The 22,540-nt window shown below is 33.0% G+C and overlaps 1 protein-coding gene across 1 annotated transcript in view; it reads left to right on the top strand.

The window, feature by feature from the left end:
* Positions 1 to 22,540, top strand: part of LOC148950246 (uncharacterized) — a 251,772-nt gene that overhangs the window by 156,599 nt on the left and 72,633 nt on the right. Inside the window, exons 13-14 of the mRNA XM_089091811.1 lie at positions 15,728 to 15,853; positions 17,383 to 17,520. Of these exons, the coding sequence (XP_088947937.1) occupies positions 15,728 to 15,853; positions 17,383 to 17,520 (264 nt within the window). The remainder of the gene's footprint in view (positions 1 to 15,727; positions 15,854 to 17,382; positions 17,521 to 22,540) is intronic.

Below are 22,540 nucleotides of genomic sequence, written 5' to 3'. Positions count from 1 at the left end.
TTAGTTATGCACTAAGATTAGTGAAAACAGGGCCACCAACGAGAATTTTGTGTACAGCCAGTCCCGTCCACCAACCCCTTAGCATTAAATACGACCCCCTCTTTCCATTTGTAACGCAAATTGGAAGATATATTTATATACTGCAACGATTATATAATTCCTTATAGGTACTGAAAGAATTTTTTTCTGTTTGTAGATTTTGCTTCCATATAAAAGGATTTCCTCATTGCCATAAAGCCAATAAGGCTTTAATGTTTTATTGTTTTTTTAGTTGTGCAATAAGATCAGTGAAAACAGGACCACCAGCTAGAAGGTTTTGCACTGCCAGTCCCGTCCGCCCACCCCTTTGCACTAAACCCGACCCCCTCCTCCCATTTGTTGCGCAAATGGGAAGATAGCTCTACATACTGCTTGTTAATGGTTACCTATTTTATAAAGCTATTTTAGTTTGTTTTTTTAAATTAATGTTATCTGTTACTAAGTCTTTGACAATACAAAACCAAAGGTCATAAAGACCATAAGACTTTAATGTTTTATTGGGTCTTTTTCTAAAAACTCCTCATTTTGTTGTGCACAGCCAGCCCCGCCCGTCCACCCCTTAGCATTAAACCTGACCCCCTAATATCCTCCCATTTGCTGTGCAAATAGGAGGATAGGTTTATGTACTGCAACGATTATATAATTCTTTCTAGATACTAAAAGATTTTTTTCTGTTTGTAGATTTTGCCTCCATATAAAAGGATTTCCTTATTGCCATAAAGGCAATAAGGTTTCGATGTTGAATTGTTTTTAGTTTTGCAATAAGATCAGTAAAAACAGGGTCACCAACTGGAAGGTTTTGCACAGCCAAAACTATCGGGCCTTCTTCTAAGAAGTCCTCATCAGAGGCAACGCTGTAGCGTTGCCTATAGTAAAGGCCATACGGCTCCAGTGTTTTATTATTTTTTTTTCCCAGAGGCACTTCATATGGAAGGGATCGTCGCAGAAGCTTCAAAGGGGGCTCATTCAATTGGAAATCGAGAGTTCTAGTGCGCTTTTTAATAGTCGAAAGTGATTGGAGAGCAACTAGCCCCCCCCCTCCCCCGCACATCATTTCCCCCAACACAGCCAAGCAAAAATTTGAGACAGCCATTTTGTTCAGCATTATTGATTTCCAGATAGAAGAAATGTTTTTGAGGAGGATATTCCCCCAAAGCCCTCAGGGCAAGGATTATACGTTATGCCCTGGGGGCATATAAGGTTTTTATAGAAGGCGTTGTCGTAGAAACTGCAAAACAGGCTCATTCGATTGGAAATTAAAGGGCTAGTGCCCTTTTTAATAGTCGAAAGTGATTGGAGTGTAACTAGCCCCCCTCCCTCCCCCCACGCCTATCATTTCCCCAAACGCATCCAATCAAAATTTTGAGATAGCCATTTTGTTCAGCATAGTTGATCTCCAGATAGAGAATATGTTTTTTAGGAGGACACTCCTCCATAACCCTCAGGGCAAGGGTTTTATGTTATGCCCTGGGGGCATATAAGGTTTTTTATAGAAGGCGTTGTTGTATAAACTTCAACAAATGCCCATTCGATTGGAAATTCAAAGAACTAGTGCCCTTTTTAATAGTCGAAAGTTATTGGAGGGCACCTTGCCCCCCCCCCCCCCCACGCCCATTATTCCCCGAAACACATCCAATCGAAATTTTGAGATGGCCATTTTGTTCAGCCTAGCTGATTTCCAGATAGAAAATATATTTTTGAGGAGGACACTCCCCCACAACTCTCAAGGCAAGGGTTTTAAGCTATGCCCTGGGGGCATATAAAGTTTTTATAGAAGGCGTTGTCGTAGAAACTTCCAAACAGGCTCATTCGATTGGAAATTAAAGGGCTAGTGCCCTTTTTAATAGTCGAAAGTGATTGGAGTGCAACTAGCCTCCCCCCCCCCCTCCGACGTCAATAATTTCCCCAAACACATCCAATCAAAATTTTGACATAGCTATTTTATTCAGCGGAGTCGATTTCCGGATAGAAAACATATTTTTGAGGAGGATACTCCCCCTCAACCTTCAGGGCAAGGGTTTTAAGATATGCCCTGGGGACATATAAGATTTTTATAGAAGGCGTTTTCGTAGAAACTTCAAAAAAGGCTCATTCTATTGGAAATTGAGAGGGCTAGTGACCTTTTTAATAGTTGAAAGTGATTGGAGGGAAACTAGCCCCCCCCGCTCATCATTCCCCCAAACATATCCAATCAACATTTTGAGATAGCCATTTCGTTCAGCATAGTTGATTTACCGATAGAAAATACTTTTTTCAGGGGGACAATCCCCCACAACCCTCAGGGCAAGTGTTTTAAGTTAAGACCTGGGGGCATATAAGGTTTTTATAGAAGGCGGTGTCGTAGAAACTTCAAAAAAGGCTCATTCGATTGGAAATTCAAAAAGCTAGTGCCCTTTTTAATAGTCGAAAGTGATTTGAGGGCAACTAGCCCCCCCCCCCCACGCCCATTATTCCCCGAAACACATCCAATCGAAATTTTGAGATGGCCATTTTGTTCAGCCTAGCTGATTTCCAGATAGAAAATATATTTTTGAGGAGGACACTCCCCCACAACTCTCAAGGCAAGGGTTTTAAGCTATGCCCTGGGGGCATATAAAGTTTTTATAGAAGGCGTTGTCGTAGAAAATTCAAAACAGGCTCCTTCGATTGGAAATTAAAGGGCTAGTGCCCTTTTTAATAGTCGAAAGTGATTGGAGTGCAACTACCCCCCCTCCCCGACGCCCATCATTTCACCAAACAAATCCAATCAAAATTTTAGTATAGCCATTTTGTTCAGCGTAGTTGATTTCCAGATAGAAAATATGTTTTTGAGGAGGAAACTCCCCCAAAACCCTCTGGGCAAGGGTGTTAAGATATGCCCTAGGGGCATATAAGTTTTTATAGAGGCGTTGTCGTAGAAACTTTAAAACAGGCTCATTCGATTGGAAATTCAAAGGGATAGTGCCCTTTTTAATAGTCGAAAGTAATTGGAGGGCAACTATCCCCCCCACGCCCATCATTCCCCCAAACACATTCAATCAAAATGTTGAGATAGCCATTTCGTTCAGCATAGTTGATTTCGAGATAGAAAATATATTTTTGAGGAGGACAATCCCCCACAACCCTCAGGGCAAGGGTTTTAAGTTATGCCCTGGGAGCATATAAGGTTTTTATAGAAGTCGTTGTCGTAGAAACTTCAAAAAAGGCTCATTCGATTGGAAATTCAAAAAGCTAGTGCCCTTTTTAATAGTCGAAAGTGATTTGAGTGCAACTAACCCCCCTGTCACGCCCAACTTTTCCCCAAACACATCCAACCAAAATTTTGAGACAGCCCTTTTATTAAATGTAGTTTTAAGTTCTGGAAATTAGGTCTTTGAGGATGACAACTCCCCCACATCCCTCAGGGCATGGGTTGTAATTTAAGGATTCTCTGAATCCTTCCCATTATCTCTTATGGAAGGGATGCTCGTATAAACTTTAGAGAGGGCTCATTTGACTGAAAATTGAAAGTTCTGATAACAAAAAACTGTGGTGTCGACACAGCCCACCAGGGCCCAGGGGTAGGCGTTGTAAGTTATGCCCTGGGGCATAACTTATTAAGGGGGGCTTATAACTTATGGGAAGGGGTTTTGTATGGGAAGAACACATAGGAAATCTATTATAATTATCCAATTATAAGGTTAAAATACATACTCTGAGATAGATATAAAATTGTTTTGGCACACAAAATCCTATTAAGGTCAATTCCAAACAGTCGTGGTCCCTTTGTTTCAGCAAGTGAAATGGTCTAAACCTCCTTATTGGAGCTATTTTTCAATCCATTCATTGTTGTCAATCGCTGTCCATAAGTTATGCAAGCTGTCTATTGTTCATATATAAGGTTTTTATCAAAGAGGTAATCGTATAGACTTTGAAAAAAAGCCTCATTCGATTTAAATTGAAAGTTCAAGATCCGTTTTTTAAAGTCAATAATAATCGGACAATAAGCACCCCCCCCCCATGACATAAAAACGTGAAACTGTTTGCAATCAAAGACGAACAACAATTAATTTTAAAAAAGTTTCCGAAAAATAAGTGTTTAAAATAAAAGTAAAGGTAATTTTAAAATTAACATAAGGAGATACAAATACCTGTTAAAATTCAAACTCAAAACGACCAGATATCACTATTAAAGAATAAATGAAATCCAAAACGAACAGAAATTAAATGAACAATCATAGCAAAAAACATACAACAAGAAATAATATAAATGAAAAGATAGATCTTAAAGCGAGTATTGCTTAGATTGAATATGAAAATCAAACTTAAAACGAAAACCAATATGTTGCTATTAAAGTATAAATGAAACTTAAAACGAACAGAAATTAAATAAACAATCAATGCGAACAAACATACAAAATATATATTAATGTAAATGAATAAATAAATCTTAAAACAAGAGAAACTTGAATTGAATATGCAAATCAAGTTTGAATCGAATAAAAATAACTACCAGCAAGAGTTTGGGTATCGCCTCACTGCAGAAGCCTAAAACCTACTGCGTCATTGGCGCTTTACTGAAAACAATTCTTTCATTAATTAAGATTTTAGGGAATAAATATCAGCATATGTATATTAAATTGACAATGCACATTTTTTTTGTTTAGTTTGAGGTGCAGTTTTCCGCTCAAATAGAAATGCTTAGAAGCCATAGAATGTCCTCATAACAAACCAACACGATTAGTTAGAAAAAATGGCAGAGTTAAAAAAAAATGGCAAAACTATATGTGTCTTGAACAGTCTTGGAAAGTATAAACAAAATCAAATTGAATATTAGATACACAATGATATTAATTGTTGAAAGATCCATCGGTTTAAGATTTTTTTTTCACTGTAATTTTTATTTTCATTTTCAATGCTGTAAGAACTGGAAAATAATACATTTGTAATATACAAGTAATTCGTTTTCAGTGAAGCACCAATGAAGCAGAAGACTTGAGGTTTTTAAAGTTAAAGAAGGGGGCAGTATCCAAATTTTGTTTGTATTGAAACTGTATTTGTTTTGACTAATCTTGAAAAGAACTAATAAATTAAACTGAATATTTGATGCATAATGATATTGACTGCTAAAAGCTCATCAGTTCAAAATTTTACTGTAATTTTAATATTTATTTTCAATATTAAGTACAAAAGAAAACATTTGTAATATAATTCGTTTTCAGTAAAGCGCCAATGACGCAGTTGGTTTTAGGCTTCTGCAGTGAACTGATGTATCTTTCAACAATTAATATCATTATATATCTAATATTCAATTTGATTTGGTTTATACTTTCCAAGACTGTTCAAGACTCATATAGTTTTGCCATTTTTTTTAACTATGCCATTTTTTGTAACTAATCGTGTTGGTTTGTTATGCGAACATTCTATGGCTTCTAAGCATTTCTATTTGAGCGGAAAACTGCACCTCAAACTAAACAAAAAAAATGTGCATTGTCAATTTAATATACATATGCTGATATTTATTCCCTAAAATCTTAATTAATGAAAGAATTGTTTTCAGTAAAGCGCCAATGACGCTGTAGGTTTTAGGCTTCTGCAGTGAGGCGATACCCAAACTCTTGTTTGTAGTTATTTTTATTCGATTCAAACTTGATTTGCATATTCAATTTAAGTTTCACTCGTTTTAAGATTTATTTATTCATTTACATTAATATATATATTGTATGTTTGTTCGCATTAGTATAGTCCATCTATTGAATTCTGAGAGGCCCCCGTACCAAACTGGTTTTTCTGTTAGGTAAACATGTCATTACACTCTTTGCCAAGAGATTAAACCAGTATTGTCTATAACTTAATTTACGTTGGTTAAACTTCCGATGGTTAAGAAAGCGTAACAGGTAATTAAAGTATGAGAAATGGGATGCTATAATTAGGATGATTTTAAGTTGAAACATTGTGACGTAAAAATAACTCAGTTATTTGCTTGCGTGTATAGGAATTCCCGTGTTATTTGCTTGCTTGTATTTTGTGTTAAATAAGTAGTTTTTATAATCTTTTAAAAGAGCTTTAAGAGGTTTGAGAGACTCAGTTGCCTAATTCCGTGTGATTTTTCTTTACTTGATGGTCATTAAAAACGAAATTTTTGTGTTAAATAAGTAGTTTTTATATCTTTTAAAAGAGATTTAAGAGGTTTGAGAGACTCAGTTGCCTAATTCCGTTTGATTTTTCTTTACTTGATGGTCATTAAAAACTAAATTTTTGTGTTAAATATGTAGGTTTTTTATCTTTTAAAAGAGCTTTAACGGGTTCGAGAGACTCAGTTGCCTAATTCCGTGTGGTTTTCCTTTACTTGATGGTCATTAAAAACGAAATTTTTGTGTTAAATAAGTAGTTTTTGTATCTTTTAAAAGAGCTTTACAGGGTTTGAGAGACTCAGTTGCCTAACTCCGTGTGATTTTTCTTTACTTGATGGTCATTAAAAACGAAATTTTTGTGTTAAATAAGTAGTTTTTGTATCTTTTAAAAGAGCTTTACAGGGTTTGAGAGACTCAGGTGCCTAATTCCGTGTGATTTTTCTTTACTTGTTGGTCATTAAAAACTAAATTTTTGTGTTATATAAGTAGTTTTTGTATCTTTTAAAAGAGCTTTACGGGGATTGAGAGACTCAGTTGCCTTATTCAATTTGATTTTTCTTTACTTGGTTGGTAATTTGTTGTATCTTTTAAAAGAGCTTTACAGGGTTTGAGAGACTCAGTTGCCTAATTCCGTGTGATTTTTCTTTACTTGATGGTCATTAAAAACGAAATTTTTGTGTTAAATAAGTAGTTTTAGCATCTTTTAAAAGAGCTTTAAGAGATTTGAGAGACTCAGTCGCCGAACTCCGAGTAATTTTGCTTTACTTTGTGGTCATTAAAAACGAAATTTATGTGTTAAATAAGTTTTTTTTTAAACTTTTATAATTGCTTTACTGTGTGTTATATTCAATGTGGACTGATTAACTTTTTTATTTATTTACTTTTTAGTCAATAAAAACAAAATTTTTTTATATTAAATTAGCAGTTTTTGTATCTTTTAATAGAGCTTTACTGGGATTGTTAGACTGAGGTTCTTGAGTCCATGTTGTTTTTCTTTACTTGATGGTCATTAAAAACGAAATTTTTGTGTTAAATAAGTAGTTTTTGTATCTTTTAAAAGAGCTTTACAGGGTTTGAGAGACTCAGTTGCCTAAGTCCGTGTGGTTTTCCTTTACTTGGTGGTCATTAAAAACGAAATTTTTGTGTTAAATAAGTAGTTTTTGTATCTTTTAAAAGAGCTTTACGGGGATTGAGAGACTCAGTTACCGGATTCTGTGTGGTTTTCCTTTACTTGATGGTCATTAAAAACTAAATTTTGGTATTAAATAAGTAGTTTTTTGTATGTGTTAAATAAGTAGTTTTTGTATCTTTTAAAAGAGCTTTACAGGGTTTGAGAGACTCAGTTGCCTAATTCCGTGTGGTTTTCCTTTACTTGGTGGTCATTAAAAACGAAATTTTTGTGTTAAATAAGTAGTTTTTGTATGTGTTAAATAAGTAGTTTTTGTATCTTTTAAAAGAGATTTACATGGTTTGAGAGACTCAGTTGCCTAATTCAGTGTGGTTTTTCTTTACTTGATGGTCATTAAAAACGAAATTTTGTGTTAAATCAGTAGTTTTTGTATCTTTTAAAAGAGCTTTAAGGGGTTTGAGACTCAGTTGCCGGATTCCATGTGATTTTTCTTTACTTGATGGTCATTAAAAACGAAATTTTTGTGTTAAATAATTAGTTTTTGTATCTTTTGAAATACATTTAAGGGGATTGAGATACTCAGTTGCCGGATTACGTGTGGTTTTCCTGTAATTGGTGGTCATTAAAAACGAAATATTTGTGTTAAATAAGTAGATTTTGTATCTTTTAAAATAGCTTTACGGGGATTGAGAGACTCAGTTGCCGAATTCCATGTGGTTTTTCTTTAATTGGTGGTCATTAAAAAAGAAATTTTTGTGTTAAAAAAGTAGTTTTTTTATATTTTAAATTATATTTAAATTGTTTTATATAATCAGTTGACTAATTAAGTGTGGTTTTTCTTTACTTGGTGGTCATTAAAAACTAAATTTTTTGTGTTAAATAAGTAGTTTTTGCATCTTTTAAAAGAGCTTTACGGGGATTGAGAGACTCAGTTTTACCTTGTCACAGTTACATTTTCTTGATTTTTCAAAGTTCATTTTGAATTTCTTTCGTTGAAATGCAAGAGTTGGAATATTTCAGTAGTGTTTGGTTGTGGTTTACCTTGTCACAGTTACATTTTCTTGATTTTTCAAAGTTCATTTTGAATTTCTTTCGCTGAAATGTAAGAGTTGGAATATTTCAGTAGTGTTTGGTTGTGGTTTACCTTGTCACAATTACATTTTCTTGATTTTTCAAAGTTCATTTTGAATTTCTTTCGTTGAAATGCAAGAGTTGGAATATTTCAGTAGTGTTTGGTTGTGGTTTACCTTGTCACAGTTACATTTTCTTGATTTTCTTGATTTCTAGGTTCACAGTGAACCTAGGTTCACTTAGAGTGGCGCGCCACTCTAAGTGAACCTAGGTCAACCCAACTTTTTGGATATCTCTCTCACTATGACTCTGTTTGTGTGTCGTGTCTGTGCGGGTCTCGTTTCTAGGTGTGTGTGTCGTCTCTGTGGGTGTGTTGTCTAAAAAACCAGTCTGGTTGAAAATGTGGAGTTTTCGTACTGCTCACTTTTTTGTAATGTGTAGGAACCAGCGGGGAATCCCCGCTCGTTTGGAAAGGTGCCAAGGAAAGGCATGCAAATAGCATGTAGTTTAAAAACGTGTTTAATCATGTTTCTTGAATGATTCAAAATGAACTTTGAAAAATCAAGAAAATGTAACTGTGACAAGATAAAACACAAGAAAACACTACTGGAATATTCCAACTCTTTCATTTCAACGAAATAAAATAAAAATTAAATTTGAAAAATAACTAAAATTAAAAAGTGACAAGTTTCACAACAAAAAAACACAACTGAAATATTCCAAATCTTGCATTTAAAAGAAAGAAATTAAAAATGAACTATGAAAAATCAAGAAAATGTATCTGTGACAAGGTCAACCACAACCAAACACTACTGAAATATTTCAACTCTTGCATTTCAACGAAAAAAATTAAAAATGAACTTTGAATAATCAAGAAAATGTAACTGTGACAAGGTAAACCACAGCCAAACACTACTGAAATATTCCAACTCTTGCATTTCAACGAAAGAAATTCAAAATGAACTATGAACAATCAAGAAAATGTAACTGTGACACGGGACACCCCAACCCAACTCAACTGAAATATACCAACTCGTGCATTTCAACTAAAGAAATTCAAAATGAACTTTGAAACTTCAATACAAATAAATTGTAACACGGTAATCCATAACCAAACACTATTGAAATATTCCAACTCTAGCATGACAACGAAAGAAATTCAAAATGAACTTTGAAAAATCAAGAAAATTTAACTGTGACAAGGTAAACCACAACAAAACACTACTGAAATATTCCAACTCTTGCATTTCAACGAAAGAAATTACAAATGAACTTTGAAAAATCAAGAAAATGTAACTGTGACAAGGTAAACCACAACCAAACACTACTGTAATATTCCAACTCTTGCATTTCAATGAAAGAAATTCAAAATGAACTTTGAAAAATCAAGAAAATGTAACTGTGACAAGGTAAACCACAACCAAACACTACTGAAATATTCCAACTCTTGCATTTCAACGAAAGAAATTCAAAATGAACTTTGAAAAATCAAGAAAATGTAACTGTGACAAGGTAAACCATAACCAAACACTACTGAAATATTCCAACTCTTGCATTTCAACGAAAGAAATTCAAAATGAACTTTGAAAAATCAAGAAAATGTAACTGTGACAAGGTAAACCATAACCAAACACTACTGAAATATTCCAACTCTTGCATTTCAACGAAAGAAATTCAAAATGAACTTTGAAAAGTCAAGAAAATGTAACTGTGACAAGGTAAACCACAACCAAACACTACTGAAATATTCCAACTCTTGCATTTCAACGAAAGAAATTCAAAATGAACTTTGAAAAATCAAGAAAATTTAACTGTGACACTGAAATATTCCAACTCTTGCATTTCAGCGAAAGAAATTCAAAATGAACTTTGAAAAATCAAGAAAATGTAATTGTGACAAGGTAAACCACAACCAAACACTACTGAAATATTTCAACTCTTGCATTTCAGCGAAAGAAATTCAAAATGAACTTTGAAAAATCAAGAAAATGTAACTGTGACAAGGTAAACCACAACCAAACACTACTGAAATATTCCAACTCTTGCATTTCAGCGAAAGAAATTCAAAATGAACTTTGAAAAATCAAGAAAATGTAACTGTGACAAGGTAAACCACAACCAAACACTACTGAAATATTCCAACTCTTGCATTTCAGAGAAAGAAATTCAAAATGAACTTTGAAAAATCAAGAAAATGTAACTGTGACATGGTAAACCACAACCAAACACTACTGAAGTTCAAAATGAACTTTGAAAAATCAAGAAAATGTAACTGTGACAAGGTAAACCACAACCAAACACTACTGAAATATTCCAACTCTTGCATTTCAGCGAAAGAAATTCAAAATGAACTTTGAAAAATCAAGAAAATGTAACTGTGACAAGGTAAACCACAACCAAACACTACTGAAATATTCCAACTCTTGCATTTCAACGAAAGAAATTCAAAATGAACTTTGAAAAATCAAGAAAATGTAACTGTGACAAGGTAAACCACAACCAAACAGTACTGAAATATTACAACTCTTTCATTTCAGCGAAAGAAAATAAAAATGAACATTTTAAAAATCAATAAAATCAAAATGTTAAACCGTAAACCACAACCAAACACTACTGAAATATTCCAACTCTTCCATTTCAACGAAAGAAATTCAAAACGAACTTTGAAAAATCAAGAAAATGTAACTGTGACAAGGTAAACCACAACCAAACACTACTGAAATATTCCAACTCTTGCACTTCAAAGAAAGAAAATTCAAAATGAACTTTGAAAAATCAATAAAATGTAATTGTGACAAGGTAAACCACAACCAAACACTACTTAAATATTCCAACTCTTGTATTTCAACAACATAAACTCAAAATGAACTTTGAAAAATCTAGATAATGTAAATTGGAAACGGAACCACATAACCAAACACTACTGAAAAAAACAAAATCAAGAATAAAAGAGATAGAATTTAAAAGAGAACAATGAAAAATCAAGAAAATGTAACTTTGACAATGTAAACCACAACCAAACACTACTTAAATATTCCAACTCTTGCATTTCAACGAAAGAAATTCAAAATGAACTTTGAAAAATCAAGAAAATGTAACTGTGACAAGGTAAACCACAACCAAACACTACTGAAATATTCCAACTCTTGCATTTCAACGAAAGAAATTCAAAATGAACTTTGAAAAATCAAGAAAATGTAACTGTGACAAGGTAAACCACAACCAAACACTACTGAAATATTCCAACTCTTGCATTTCAATGAAAGAAATTCAAAATGAACTTTGAAAAATCAAGAAAATGTAACTGTGACAAGGTAAACCACAACCAAACACTACTGAAATATTCCAACTCTTGCATTTCAACGAAAGAAATTCAAAATGAACTTTGAAAAATCAAGAAAATGTAACTGTGACAAGGTAAACCACAACCAAACACTACTGAAATATTCCAACTCTTGCATTTCAGCGAAAGAAATTCAAAATGAACTTTGAAAAATCAAGAAAATGTAACTGTGACAAGGTAAACCACAACCAAACACTACTGAAATATTCCAACTCTTGCATTTCAACGAAAGAAATTCAAAATGAACTTTGAAAAATCAAGAAAATGTAACTGTGACAAGGTAAACCACAACCAAACACTACTGAAATATTCCAACTCTTGCATTTCAACGAAAGAAATTCAAAATGAACTTTGAAAAATCAAGAAAATGTAACTGTGACAAGGTAAACCACAACCAAACACTACTGAACTATTCCAACTCTAGCATTTCAGCGAAAGAAATTCAAAATGAACTTTGAAAAATCAAGAAAATGTAACTGTGACAAGGTAAACCACAACCAAACACTACTGAAATATTCCAACTCTTGCATTTCAACGAAAGAAATTCAAAATGAACTTTGAAAAATCAAGAAAAAGTAATTGTGACAAGGTAAACCACAACCAAACACTACTGAAATATTCCAACTCTTACATTTCAGCGAAAGAAATTCAAAATGAACTTTGAAAAATCAAGAAAATGTAACTGTGACAAGGTAAAACTGAGTCTCTCAATCCCCGTAAAGCTCTTTTAAAAGATGCAAAAACTACTTATTTAACACAAAAAATTTCGTTTTAATGACCACCAAGTAAACAAAAACCACACGTAATCAGGCAACTGATTCTCTCAATCCCTTTAAAGCTAATTTAAAATATACAAAAACTACTTATTTAACACAAAAATTTCGTTTTTAATGACCATCAATTAAAGAAAAACCACAGGGAATCCGGCAACTGAGTCTCTCAATCCCCGTAAAGCTCTTTTAAAAGATACAAAAACTACTTATTTAACAAAAATATTTCGTTTTTAATGACCACCAAGTAAAGGAAAACCACACGGAATCCGGCACCTGAGTCTCTCAATCCCCTTAAAGGTCTTTTAAAAGATACAAAAACTACTTATTTAACACAAAAATTTCATTTTTAATGACCAACAAGTAAAGTAAAACCACACGGAATCCGGCAACTGAGTCTCTCAATCCCCGTAAAGCTGTTTTAAAAGATACAAAAACTACTTATTTAACACAAAAATTTCGTTTTTAATGAACACCAAGTAAAGGAAAACCACACGGACTTAGGCAACTGAGTCTCTCAAACCCCGTAAAGCTCTTTTAAAAGATACAAAAACTACTTATTTAACAGAAAAATTTCGTTTTTAATGACCACAAAGTAAAGGGAAACCACACGGAATTAGGCAACTGAGTCTCTCAAACCATGTAAAGCTCTTTTAAAACATACAAAAACAAATTATTTAACAGATACAAAAACTACTGATTTAACAAAAAATTTTTGTCTTTTATATCCATCAAGTAAAGAAAAACCACACGGACTCAGGCAACTGAGTCTCTCAACCCCCATAAAGCTCTTTTAAAAGATACAAAAACTACTTATTTAGCAAAAATAATTATTTTTTAATGACAATCAAGTAAAGGAAAACCACACGGAATTAGGCAACTGAGTCTCTCAAACCCTGTAAAGCTCTTTTAAAAGATACAAAAACTACTTATTTAACACAAAATTTTCGTTTTTAATGACCATCAAGTAAAGAAAAACCACACGGAATCCGGCAACTGAGTCTCTCAATCACTGTAAATCTCTTTTAAAAGATACAAAAACTACTTATTTAAGACAAAAAAATATCGTTTTTAATGACTACCAAGTAAAGAAAAACCACATGGAATCCGGCAACTGAGTCTCTCAATCCCCGTAAAGCTAGTTTAAAATATAAAAATTCTACTTATATAACACATATATTTCGATTTTAACGACACCCAAGTAAATAAAAAATACTCGAATCCGGCGACCGAGTCACTCAAACCTCGTAAAGCTCTTTTAAAAGATACAAAAACTACTTATTTAACACAAAAATTTCGTTTTTAATGACCATCAAGTAAAGAAAAATCACACGGAATTAGGCAACTGAGTCTCTCAAACCCTGTAAAGCTCTTTTAAAAGATACAACAAATGACCACCAAGTAAAGAAAAATCACATGGATTCAGGCAACTGAGTCTCTCAATCCCCGTAAAGCTCTTTTAAAATATACAAAAACTACTTATTTAACACAAAAATTTCGTTTTTAATGACCATCAAGTAAAGAAAAATCACACGGAATTAGGCAACTGAGTCTCTCAAACCCTGTAAAGCTCTTTTAAAAGATACAAAAACTACTTATTTAACACAAAAATTTCGTTTTTAATGACCATCAAGTAAAGAAAAATCACACGGAATTAGGCAACTGAGTCTCTCAAACCCCGTAAAGCTCTTTTAAAAGATACAAAAACTACTTATTTAACACAAAAATTTCGTTTTAAATGACCACCAATTAATGTAAAATCACACTGAATTATGCAACTGAGTCTCTCAATCCACTTAAATCTCTTTTAAAATATACAAAAACTACTTATTTAACACAAAAATTTCGTTTTTAATGACCATCAAGTAAAGAAAAATCACACGGAATTAGGCAACTGAGTCTCTCAAACCTCTTAAAGCTCTTTTAAAAGATATAAAAACTACTTATTTAAAACAAAAATTTCTTATTTATTTAACATCAAGTAAAGAAAAATCACACTGAACTAGGCAACTGAGTCTCTCAAACCCCTTAAAGCTCTTTTAAAAGATATAAAAACTACTTATTTTAACACAAAATACAAGCAAGCAAATAACACGGGAATTCCTATACACGCAAGCAAATAACTGAGTTATTTTTACGTCACAATGTTTCAACTTAAAATCATCCTAATTATAGCATCCCATTTCTCATACTTTAATTACCTGTTACGCTTTCTTAACCATCGGAAGTTTAACCAACGTAAATTAAGTTATAGACAATACTGGTTTAATCTCTTGGCAAAGGTGTAATGACCTGTTTACCTACCAGAAAAACCTGTTTGGTACGGGGGGCTCTCAGAATTCAATAGAAGGACTATACTCGCATTGATTGTTGATTTAATTTCTGTTCGTTTTAAGTTTCATTTATACTTTAATAGCAAAATATTTGTTGCCGTTTTAAGCTTGATTTTCATATTCAATCTAAGCATTACTCGCTTTAAGATCTACTTATTCATTTATATTATTACTTGTTGTATATTTTTTGCGATGATTTTTCATTTAATTTCTGTTCGTTTTGGGTTTCATTTATTCTTTAATAGTAATTTCTGGTCGTTTTGAGCTTGAAATTTTAAAGGTATTTTTATATCCTTAGCTTAAGTTTAAAAATGCATTTACTTTTCTTTGAAAAAATTATTTTTCGGAAAGTTTTTTTTAATTAATAACAATAAATAACCGAGTCAAACTCAAAACGAGCTAACATAAGTAGTTTTGACAACCCCCGTGTTAACACGAGTATTAGTGTTAACATGAGTTTTGAGTAATGTTGGTAATTTGTTTTCAGTAAAGTGTAAATTATGGTCTGGTCTTGAGAAAGTATGGGGGTGGTCATCCCCCTCAAGTTAATTTTTGCTCGCTTTGAATTTGACTTGGTGTCTTATTGTAATTTTTGTTCGTTTTGAGTTTAATTTGTTTATTGATGGTGATTTGTGATAGTTTTACGCTCCGAAGATTATTTGACTTTATTTCTACTCATTTTACTTTTCTTTGAAGAATATATTTCGAAAAAGTTTTTTCAAATTAATCTGCATAATGTGCCGATTATTTTATTTATTTTTAGCTAAGCTGTTTTTTAGTTTTACTTTTCAATTTGCCCTTCTCTCCCCCTCCCATAAGGACTCTTTGCGCAGACACCTCTATGCATCATTTAAGGGTTGTCCCAATACATCTTAACTATTAACTGAATGCATTTAATATTTGTTTGTTTAAATTATTCTTATCTATATTGTCCTCTCCTTTTTTTTTAGGTTGCTGTAGATTCAGCATTGAATCTTTGTAACTTGGCTCTTAGCTATGTAACAGATATGGATATAGTCATTGAAACCGGAATTTTACAGAAATTAGTTCCTTTATTAGCACATAGAAAAGTTGAGGTAATTATTTCTTATATTAAATATTACTATATAAATATATGTGTTATTTTTTCATTAAGATTCGTGGCTTTATTAATTACTCGATTATGTGCCTAATTGTAGACTTTTAGTAGGTAACTTCTGGTACGTAGGTAACTACTGGAAAATACGGTAATTTCCAGGTGCGCTTGTAATTCATCCATACACTACATAAAATTCTCAAAGGGATGGCCAATGATCTCTGCTTATCTGCATCAATGGTGGCCTAGGGTATCCTGGTTTAAAGTAATGCTACTTTTGTAGTTAAAAATTTGCTGAAAAGCGGAAAACTTCGGCAGTGTTGTGTGTTTTTATTTTGAAATACATATTACATACATATACACAATTACTGCTGCTCAAAATTGTCTTGGGACTTTGCTAATGACCAAGTTGGTAGTGGTAGTTTGTCATATAAATTGATAATATGAACAGTGCTGTTTTAGTGACGGCCAAACTACCAAATAGTGGTTATTGTACTAAAGGAAAAAGATAAAGAAATCTTTAGTACGTTCAGGTACACAGTGGCTGGTGACCACTACTTGAGAGGTTGAGCGTGTTAGGGGCCGTAAGGTAGCCTACCTAACGAAGAGAACAATAATGGTGCGTGGCACTGACAGAGAAAGAAACCTCCTACAAAAAGAATTTAGAAATGATGAAACAAAGCGAAAAATAAAAAGAGGGTAGATTTTAACTTAATGACTAACTGGGTACTATCTTCATTGTTGCTATCCTTATTTTGTTGGTTCATAATTGGGATAGAGGAATTACAGACCCCTATCTTGTGTAACAAAGAAAACCACATTTTCGCATGGAAAACACTATTGTGTATTCTTTATTCTTCAGCTCCTTTTTTTGTGCCACTAGTGGGGTGCTGAAATGTCGTAGATAGATTTCTAAGGGCTCTTTTGATAAGAAATTGCTATATCTACTTGCTTTTTGTAAGTAACAAAACATAAAATTAAAAAAAAAAATGTAATTTTTGACAAAACTTAATCTTCATTTGAAATATGATATAACCCATGAATGATGTCATATATGGTAGCTTACAACCACAAATGACGTCATACTAATAACTTTAGAGAGTCTTTCGACTAATCCCTTTTAGAGAAGGCTCAAGAGATTCATAAACCATGATTATTCAATTTAGTGAGGGATTATTTGAATTTTACCACTTAGAGGTATATATTATGTGACACCGAGCTGATAACTTGGAGAATCTGCTTGAAAATTTCTTAATTAAAAGACCCTGATCCAATCTTAGAGTTATTGAAAGCCCCTAACTGAATATCATTGTTCAAAGCCACATTAAAATCATTACTAACATCAAGCAACCTTTTATGCTAGAGAACTTAGGGTTCTAGGTTAAGGATGTTTAGGATGATGCCAGATATTTTTCAGAAGAGTTGTTAAAGATTGATTTAAATTGTATTCTGAATAGTTGTCTATTGTCTCTTTATTTTGTTTGCCGTTCTATTTTTTTCGTAAAATCTTCTTTTTTATAATTATTTCAGGTGCAGGGTTTAGCACTAAGGGTAGTCTTGTACATTGTGGCAAATGGTACACGTGAACAAATTCAAGCAGTTATAGATGTAAACGCTCTATTGTATTTCCAAGAGTTATTACAACACTCAAAAGAAGAATTTATAGAGGTAATTATAATATAAGTATTGCAACTTTATTTGAATAAAATGTAACCTGGGTAATATATAATTGCTTTTCGGCTACATTCCGTATGGGCTCAATACGAGCTTTGTATTTCCCACCCTTGAATATATCTGATCGAATATTCTGAGATAGCCATTTTGTTCATAATACTCAAAAGTTTCAATAAATACGCCTTTTGAAATGAAATGGCTCCCAGAGCCCCTGGGGCGAGGTTTGTAGATTACACAAGTTACCCATTGTTAGGCTTTAGTGGCTCTTGCAAGTTTAATGTAGACTCCTAGTGGTACACAATTTGGGGCCAATTCAAGTTAGAAGTTAAACTTGCACAAATTTTCATAAAACTTTAGCGTCACTGAAAATTTTTATTCTATTACCCATTACGCGAAATAATGAGGGCTAGTATGAACAATGAGAACTATAAAGAAGCTTCTGATGCAATTAGGACTCTCTTTGGGTTGAGTTTGATGCTAACTTCCAACAGACGAGTTATATTTATAGTAGAAAATAAGCTTCTGTACATATTGATAGCAATTTCAGTAAACTAAAATAATAATTTTCTGCCTGAAACATCCAGACGTTAAGAACGACCACATGGAGGGTCAAGTCTGAAAAAAAACTAACTTTTTTTATTTTTGAAGATAGATTGCTATACTTTTGATAGCCGAAGAGGTTTGATAACGAGTTTGCAAAACACGTGTTTCTAGATTTGTCTTAAACATATATTTACAAGGGTTTATTTTTGGATCGTCTGAAAGTGTCTCAAAACCTTCGCAGGACTCTTTGGAGGGGGTCGAATTAGAAGCTGTAATTAAGATTGTATTGAAGAGGAGCTTCTATTCGAGTTAAATTCACTAAATTTCAGGATGTTTTTAAAGTACTTAACCATAGCAAATAGCAAATAATACGCCATAGAAAAAAATAGTCTCCCCCCTGGACCCATTTTCGGTATATTGTATATTTTAAATCTGAGACATTGCAAGATTTTTCTTTCGGTCGTTTCAAAATCTTATCAAATCTTTTGCTTTTAGTCTCCTTACTGCAGAAAAAACCCCTGTATGTGGCTTTAAGATTGAGCTGTGAAACACAAAAATAGAAATATTAAAAAAGCGAAGTTTCACAAGGATCCTAAAAGGAATACCACACATATGTCACTATTGTTTCTTGTGTCGATTGCGAAGTATTGCCCTGGGACATATATGGTTTTTATGAAAGGGATACTCGTATAAACTTCAGAGAGGACTCATTTGATTGGAAATTGAAAGTTCGAGTTCAATTTTTAAAAGTCAAAAGAGATATGAGGGCAACTAGCCCCCCCCCCCCCCACGCCCTCTATTTCCAAACCCATGTGATGAAAATTTTGAGATAGACATTTTGTAAAAAAAAAAAAAAAAAAAAAAAAATTTAAAAAGATAAGTAAAACTCCGGTGTCCATACAACCCCCCAGGGCTAGGGAGAAGGCGTTATAAGTTATGCCCTAAGGGTATGTATGGTTCTTATGAAACGGATGCTCGCATAAACTTCATAGAGGGCCCATTTGATTGGAAATTGAAAGTTCTAGTTCACTTTTTAAGAGTCAAGAGATTTAAGGACAACTAGCCTCCCCCCCGCTCTTTTTCCCCAAACCTATCCGCCACAAATTTTGAGATACCCAGTTTTTTTTTAAATTGTTCAAAAATTAGAAAACAAAATTTCCAGTGTCAACACAACCCCCCAGGGCCCAGGGGGTAGGCGTTATAACTGTTATCCTGGGGGCGTGTATATTTCTTATGAAATGGATGCTCGTATAAACTTCAGAGAGGGCTCATTTGATTGGAAATTGAAAGTTCTAGTTCAATTTTTACGAGTCAAAAGATATCCGAGGGCAACAAGCCCCCCCCCCCACACATCCTTTTTCCCCAAGCCTATCTAATAAAAATTTTTAAAATAACCATTTCATTAAAAATAATTCAAAGGTCAGATGAGAAAAACTCCTGTGTTGACGCAACCCCCCAGGGCCTGGAGGCAGGCGTTGTAAGTAATGCTCTGGGGGCATATATGGTTTCTATGGAAGGGATGCTCATATAAACTTCGGAGAGGGTTCATTTGATTGAAAATTGAAAGTTCTCGTTCACTTTTTTAGAGTCAAAAGGGATTGGAGGACAACTAGCCCCCCCCCCCCCGCCCTCCAGACCCTAAATGCATCAGATACAAATTTTTAGATAAACATTTTGTTAAAAATAGTTAAAAGCTCAGATATCAAAAACTCTGGTGTCGACACAGGCCCCCAGGGCCCGAGGGTAGGCGTTTTAAGTTATGCCCTGGGGGCATATATGGTTGTTATGGAAGTGATGCTTGTATAAACTTCATAGAGGGCACATTTGATTGGAAATTGAATGTTGTAATTCCATTTTTATGAGTAAAAAGTGATTGGAGGGCAGCTAGCCTTCCCCCGAACTCCATTAATTTTTTTCCCAGACGCACTTCATATAGGAGGGGTCATAAAATCCAAAGAGGGCTCAGTTGAAAGGGGTTAAAATTTGTTTACTTTGATATTGTTACTTTGATACCAGTTTTGATGCTTTGATGAAGTTTTTTTTTAAGTTGGTTTTAAAATAACGAATTTTTAAAAACTTCTAAATGAAACTTAAAACGAACAATGAAAATGAATTGTTAAATGAAACTTTAAACGAGCAGAAATTAAATAAACAATCAATGCGAACAAACATACAATATATATTAATGTAAATGAACAAAACAATCTTAAAACGAGTGAAACTTAAATTGAATATGCAAATCAAGTTTTAATCGAATAAAAATAACTACAAACAAGAGTTTGGGTATCGCCTCACTGCAGAAGCCTAAAACCTACTGCGTCATTGGCGCTTTACTGAAAACGAATTATATTACAAATGTTTTTTTTGTACTTAATATTGAAGATAAATGTTAAAATTACAGTAAAATTTGAACTGATGAGTTTTCAGCAATTAATATGATTATACATAAAGCATTCAGTTTAATTTATTAGTTCTTTCCAAGATTGGTCAAGACAAATATAGTTTCACTACAAACAAAATTTGGATACTGCCCCTTCTTTAACTGTAAAAACCTAAAGCCTTCTGCGTCATTGGCACTTCACTGAAAACGAATTACTCGTATATTGAAAATTTATTCTTTTCCAGTTCTTACATCATTGAAAATGAAAATAAAGATTAAAGTGAAAAAAAAAAATCTTGAACTGATGGATCTTTCAACAATTAATATAATTATATATATAATATTAGATTTTGTTTTTTTTATGTTTTTCAATGATGTTCAGGACTCGTACATCTTCTAGTAAGGCGCCAATGACTCAGTAGGTTTTAGGTTTCTGCATTGAGGCAAAATCCAAAACTTTTGTTTGCTGTTATTTTTATTCAATTCTAGCTTGATTTTCATATTCAATTTTAGTTTCATTTGTTTTAATATTTATTTATTCATTTACATTAATATACATTGTATTTTTGTTCGCATTGATTGTTTATTTAATTTCTGTTCTTTTTAAGTTTCATTTATACTTTAAAACCAAAATATTTTTTTTTCGCTTTAAGCTTGATTTTCATATTCAATCTAAGCATTACTCGCTTTAAGATCTATTTATTCATTTATATTATTACTTGTTGTATGTTTTTTCCTATGACTGTTTATTTAATTTCTGGTCGTTTTGAGTTTGAATTTTAACAGGTATTTGTATCTTCTGAGCTTAAGTTTAAATCGGCCTTTACTTTTCTTTGGAAAACTTGTTTTTCGGAAAGTTTTTTTAATTAATGTAAAAAAAAAGGTGTTATCAACTGCAATAGTACATCGGGACAGGGCCCTGCTTGTATTCATTATATTGTTTCACCTAGAACATGAATGATTACGCTATTCCAAATAACGCATCATTCTAGAAATTTGCAAAATTCTTGGAAACCGGTTTGCATATTCTTGGAATGATGCCAAAAAAAATGTTAGCAACTCCAATGGTACATCGGGGTAGGGCTGTGACCGTACCTGTTGATACCATACCGCTAATATTGTGTGATTGGATGATTGGCAATCCCAATTGAAGAACTAAGGACGCTAAAAATGAAATCTGATTGATTACTTGAAACTTACGAAAATCTATACATCTTTAAAATTTAAGAATCCGGAATTTAGATTTAATTAAGAAGAACTTCAAAGGCTGTTACGCTGTTTTTGGTATTAACAGTGTCCACATACGAAAAAAACAAAACGTGGGAGATAAATCAGCAAAAAATTAGCTTAAAACGCCTGATACCGAACATCTTGAGAAGCTGTGGCTTTCCTTTGATGGTGTAGTTCGTTTCAACAGCCAAAATATTATTAATGATTACATTTTTAAAGACAGTATTGTCAAATCTACCTAATATAAGTTGTTTACTTAATTTCACCGTTCTGCTTGGCAACACTGACAGAAATATCGTACAGTCGGTAAACTTCATGATTTTGAAACAATAAAAAGAAAACTATTTGGAAATCTTTTTTTAGCTTACATTTATCTAGAAAGGATCGACACAAAAAATAATAGTGATATAGGTGTGGTTGGAAGATCCCTTTTGGGATATTTGTGAAACTCTGCTTTTTTAGAATTTCTATTTTTGTTTTTCACAGTTCAATCTTAAAGCCACATATGGGACTTCTTCTGCATTTAGGAGACTATAAGCGCAAGATTTGATCAAATTTTGAAACGACCGAAAGAAAAATATTGCAATATATCTGTTTTAAAATATATAATACACCGAAAATGGGTCTAGGGGAGGAGGGACTATTTTTTGCTATGGCGTTCTAAGTTCTTTAAAAATGTCTTGAATTAATTTAGTGAATTTAATTTCGGATAGAAGCTCCTCTTCAATACATTCTTAATCACAGCTTCCAATTCGACCCCCTCCAAAGAATCCTGCGATGGTTTTGAGACATTTTCGGACGATCCCAAAATAAACCCTTGTATACATATTTTTAAAACAAATCTAAAAACACGAGTTTTGC

This window comes from Artemia sp. Qi Xiang Cuo, chromosome 7 (assembly GCF_049724085.1).
Source record: "Artemia sp. Qi Xiang Cuo chromosome 7, ASM4972408v1, whole genome shotgun sequence".
Classification (NCBI taxonomy): Eukaryota; Metazoa; Arthropoda; class Branchiopoda; order Anostraca; family Artemiidae; genus Artemia; species Artemia sp. Qi Xiang Cuo.
The sequence above is the reverse complement of the archived record's forward strand: the minus strand, read 5'-3'. Positions and strand labels throughout refer to the sequence as shown.